This window comes from Aaosphaeria arxii (assembly GCF_010015735.1).
Source record: "Aaosphaeria arxii CBS 175.79 unplaced genomic scaffold BU24scaffold_38, whole genome shotgun sequence".
In the NCBI taxonomy this organism is placed as follows: Eukaryota; Fungi; Ascomycota; class Dothideomycetes; order Pleosporales; genus Aaosphaeria; species Aaosphaeria arxii.
Window position 1 is genome coordinate 1 of NW_022983511.1, and position 3,741 is coordinate 3,741.

The following is a 3,741-nucleotide window of genomic DNA, read 5'->3' on the forward strand; positions in this document are numbered from 1 at the left end:
TTTTGACGGCGTAGGTGGAATAGAGCTTTATTACGACAAGGCCCGAGAGTTTTGGAGGACCTTTCGAATGAGATTTCCCCATGCGAAAAGGGTGGTTGTTAACAGCAATAGGGAAAAGAGGTACGAGAGATATCAAAACGATGAGCCTATTGCATATGCTCTAAAGATACTTGTCGAGACATGCCCAGTTGACCTGGAGATTTCGGTTTTTGTACTGGTAGAGATAAGTCCTGGAAGGCAGACTGTGCTTCCTGATGCGAAGAATTGGCACAGGGTACTCTATCGTCTTATAGATAATGGTAAATGGAGGAAACTTGCGTCTAAGTTTGAACGCAAGACCGTTCTTATGCCTCGTAGGAGATTTAATGGGCTGGCTGGTAAATTCAACAGACTGCTCCATGAAGAAGAGACGAATCAATTACAACTTACAGGCCTTGGGGTAGTCGCAATCGAGGCTTTCGATCGACAATACTTTAGCAAGGAAAATCCCGAGCCATTTCGTTGCCCTACGGGTCAATGCGAAGTCTACTTAGAAAAGGCTGGGCAGTGGACGCAGCATGCTTGTGAGAGACATGGGGCCGACTTGTATATGAAACAACCTGAGATTCTACCTTCCACATTACCACATGTTTTCGAAGAACGTAAAAACAGTCTGATAAAAGGGAGGGGAGCGCGACTAAGGGAATTCAGAAAGATCCATAATGATTGGAATGAGGAAGGGGGTAAGAAGAGACAGGAGCTAGAGCGGGGTTGGATTCATCAGTTGGATAACGACGAGACATGGAACACAGGGGTAAAGGGAGAAGATAGTAAGCTCTGGGAAAATTTCATTTGGATGATGGGTTTTCCAACTTTATGTATAGAATAGATACTAACTAGAGGCTGGATATCTTTATATAGAGCTATAATATTATCTCCTCACACGTTATAGCCTTACCTGGAGAAATGCTTGTTCCAGCATATTTTGCTCTTATATCTCAAATACCAATAGCTGAGGATTAATCTTTTAACTCTAATAAGACATGTGTTGCAGAAGAAAAGAATATGTCGCATTACAAGAACACACACTCTGCCCTATGGCTGTAGTTTGCTCTAAGCGATTAAAGAGCAACTAATTTCGCGAATCTTTGTGCTCATGCACGTGTCATACTTGCGCAACATTCATGGCAATAAAGCTTGGTAGAAGAATAAAGAATAATCGAATTGCGTATCTATACATAATAAGAGAGTGTGATTATCTCCAAACAAAATAAAGACAAAGGAAAGCATCCTGGCAGCGCCTGCCGAGTACTTCGTTTCTATATCGCATACATGCTTCGCTCTAGCTATGAACTACGCCTGAGGCAGCACACCCTGCGCAAAGGGTCTCTCTGGATCATTGTAACACCGCTAGTTGCTATCCTCGCTGAAGCCAAGTCTAATCGTACCGACGTGGCTGTTAGAGCCGTCGTAGTACATGCCGAGTTGTCCACCAACTGCGGCCATATGCTTGGCGAATTTGGCCTGCTGCGAAATGTACCAGTTGACCTCCGACGTGCATCCATCTCTTGAATCCATAAGCCTTGAAATACCTGATGAGCATAGATAGCGTACGCCATTAGCTACATCCTTGATTTGCTCTTTCGCAACGGCTGCAGGTGGGTAGAAGTCGATCGCCATTGTGAGGAGGAGCTTCCGACCATTGTGAAGATAATTGCTTTGATCGTCGTGACCATTGGCGAACTCTCTGGATGCATATGCGATTCCACCATCCTCATAGAGGCCTGTTTTGTCGATTATAGCCATAGCGTCATTGCAGAGGCCCTCAGCTGCCTTTGTAACGTCTTCGACCCATACAAATTCATCGTGTAATTAGGTAGGGTGTCCAGTTTCGTCCTGGCATACCGACTTTTGATCTAGGCCCATGAAAGTTCCTAGTGCCTGGATCTTGTCCATCAAGCCACGAGACAGCAAGCCGGTGTCAAAGTCGTCTTCAGTTTTCTGGGAGGCGAGAGCTTGCGCTGCCGGAGCACGAGCTCCAGAAAAGCAGGCTCGAAGCTGTTCCTGAGTAGGATCACCTGCCTTTGGGAAGCTTGGAAATGTCTTTCGTACGCAAGCGACGAAAGGATCATTCGGCGTAAAAGCTGCCCTTGGCAGCTCTTAAGCTGGAGCAGCGGAAACAGATACAGCGGTCATTGCCAGAACATTGAAGAATGATGTGTTGTACTTCATTTTGGGGTTCTAGTAGAGAAGGATTGAGAGATGATAGTAAAATTGATGAGTTGCGAATTTAGCTGTAACAAAGGTGGATTGAGTGCTTGCTTTTTCTCTAGCAAAGTAGAGAAGATTTCTCATTATATAAAATATCTCTGGCATGTCTTTACCTCTGTCTGTCTTGCACTTCTTTGCAAGCGCTGACAAGTGGCGTGCAGTGGCACAGGAGCACATTCACGGATATCAAAACGCAATATAGCAAGCTTGGAAATAACAAGCAGTCATCCTTGCCTCAATTTCAAAACAGAACCTAGTCTGCAGTCATTCTAAGATGAGGCATAGCAATAAGGACCGAACGGAGTTTTTCGACCATCAAGGGCTTGTCCGTGATTGCTGCTACACAGCGTTAACCGTGCCATACGGCGTGAACAGTGCCCTACGCAGTGAACGGTCCCATAAGGCGTAAATGATGCTACACAGCGATAACAGTGCCATACGGCGTGAACGGTGCTATACGGCGTGAACGGTGCTATACGGCGTGAACGGTACTATACGGAGTGAACAGTGCTATATAGCGTGCTATACAGCGTTAACGCTGCTGTACGGCGTCAATGTTGCGGGTAAAGGACGTTAAGAAAGTCAGGTTGTCTCTCCTAACCTTGCGCAGTGGCAATCCCAACACTACGCCCCCTGGTACACTCCGAAATCTGCCTGACTGCCTATCTCTATTACGGACCAATTCAGTAGCTCTACTGCGGTCTAAGCATGAGAGTAATCCTATCTTACTTCAGTTAATATCTATCCTCAATATCCTCATTCCTTGTGTATATAAGATACACTTCTATAGTAAAGCAAAAGGTATCATCACATCTTGTACTATCTAAAGCACTGAAACTACACGACTCTTTTCAATCGTTACTCCACCTCCAAAACCTCTTACCATGCGTCTGCTATCTGTCTTAACAGCTACTGTGCTCCTTGCTGTCAGTACGTTTACGGGCACGTTTGGCGTACCTGTAAGCGGGGCCGATGTTCAATCACAACTCTCGCAAAGAAGTGGGCTCTCTAAAAGGGCCCCACCCATTCCTATGGACGAAGTTGCCTATCGTACATGGCAAGGAAAATTGCCGCCAAATGTCTTCATGCAGACAGAAATGCCAGACCACCAAATCAAGGCCTACGCGAAAGCTACATACGATAAGTTAGTAAAGAAAGCATCGCCTATATTGGTAGCTGTTATATAGGTTCCTGGAGCAGGCCTTGCTGCAGGGACCATATGGCACGGAAGCAACAGGGACTTTGAAACCATCCAGCTACTGCTACACCACACACACGAGCTCTCGTTACTCACCAGGAATACATTTCATTCGGAGACCCAGGGTCAAATCCTCCTTTAAAGTGGCATGCTGAGATTGTAGCTGCACAGAAAGCAGAGGTTGAATTCGGGCGTAGCATGAGAGGCGATAGTAAATGGCCAGCCGGATCAAAGATCTGTATATATGGAAAGCTGCGCAGTTCTAACAGCAGCCCACGCTACTATCCTCCCTG

General features: G+C 46.0%; 3 protein-coding genes across 3 annotated transcripts; 2 read left to right on the plus strand and 1 right to left on the minus strand.

Annotated features, from left to right (window-relative positions):
- Positions 1-111: 111 nt before the first annotated feature.
- BU24DRAFT_429502 (uncharacterized protein) lies at positions 112-937 on the plus strand. Its single transcript, XM_033529748.1, has 2 exons — positions 112-226; positions 282-937. Exon 2 carries the CDS (start codon positions 347-349, stop codon positions 866-868), a length of 522 nt encoding a protein of 173 aa, XP_033376597.1. The 5' UTR covers positions 112-226; positions 282-346; the 3' UTR covers positions 869-937.
- Positions 938-1,161: 224 nt separating this feature from the next.
- BU24DRAFT_456412 (uncharacterized protein) lies at positions 1,162-2,103 on the minus strand (the record flags this gene model as incomplete). Its single annotated transcript, XM_033531437.1, has 2 exons — positions 1,428-2,103; positions 1,162-1,211 (listed from the first exon to the last, which is right to left on the minus strand). The coding sequence occupies exons 1-2, from the start codon at positions 1,783-1,785 to the stop codon at positions 1,162-1,164; spliced, it is 408 nt and encodes a 135-aa protein (XP_033376598.1). The 5' UTR covers positions 1,786-2,103.
- Positions 2,104-3,134: 1,031 nt separating this feature from the next.
- BU24DRAFT_416036 (uncharacterized protein) lies at positions 3,135-3,437 on the plus strand (the record flags this gene model as incomplete). Its single annotated transcript, XM_033526350.1, has 1 exon — positions 3,135-3,437. The coding sequence occupies one exon, from the start codon at positions 3,135-3,137 to the stop codon at positions 3,435-3,437; it is 303 nt and encodes a 100-aa protein (XP_033376599.1).
- Between the last annotated feature and the right edge of the window lie 304 nt (positions 3,438-3,741).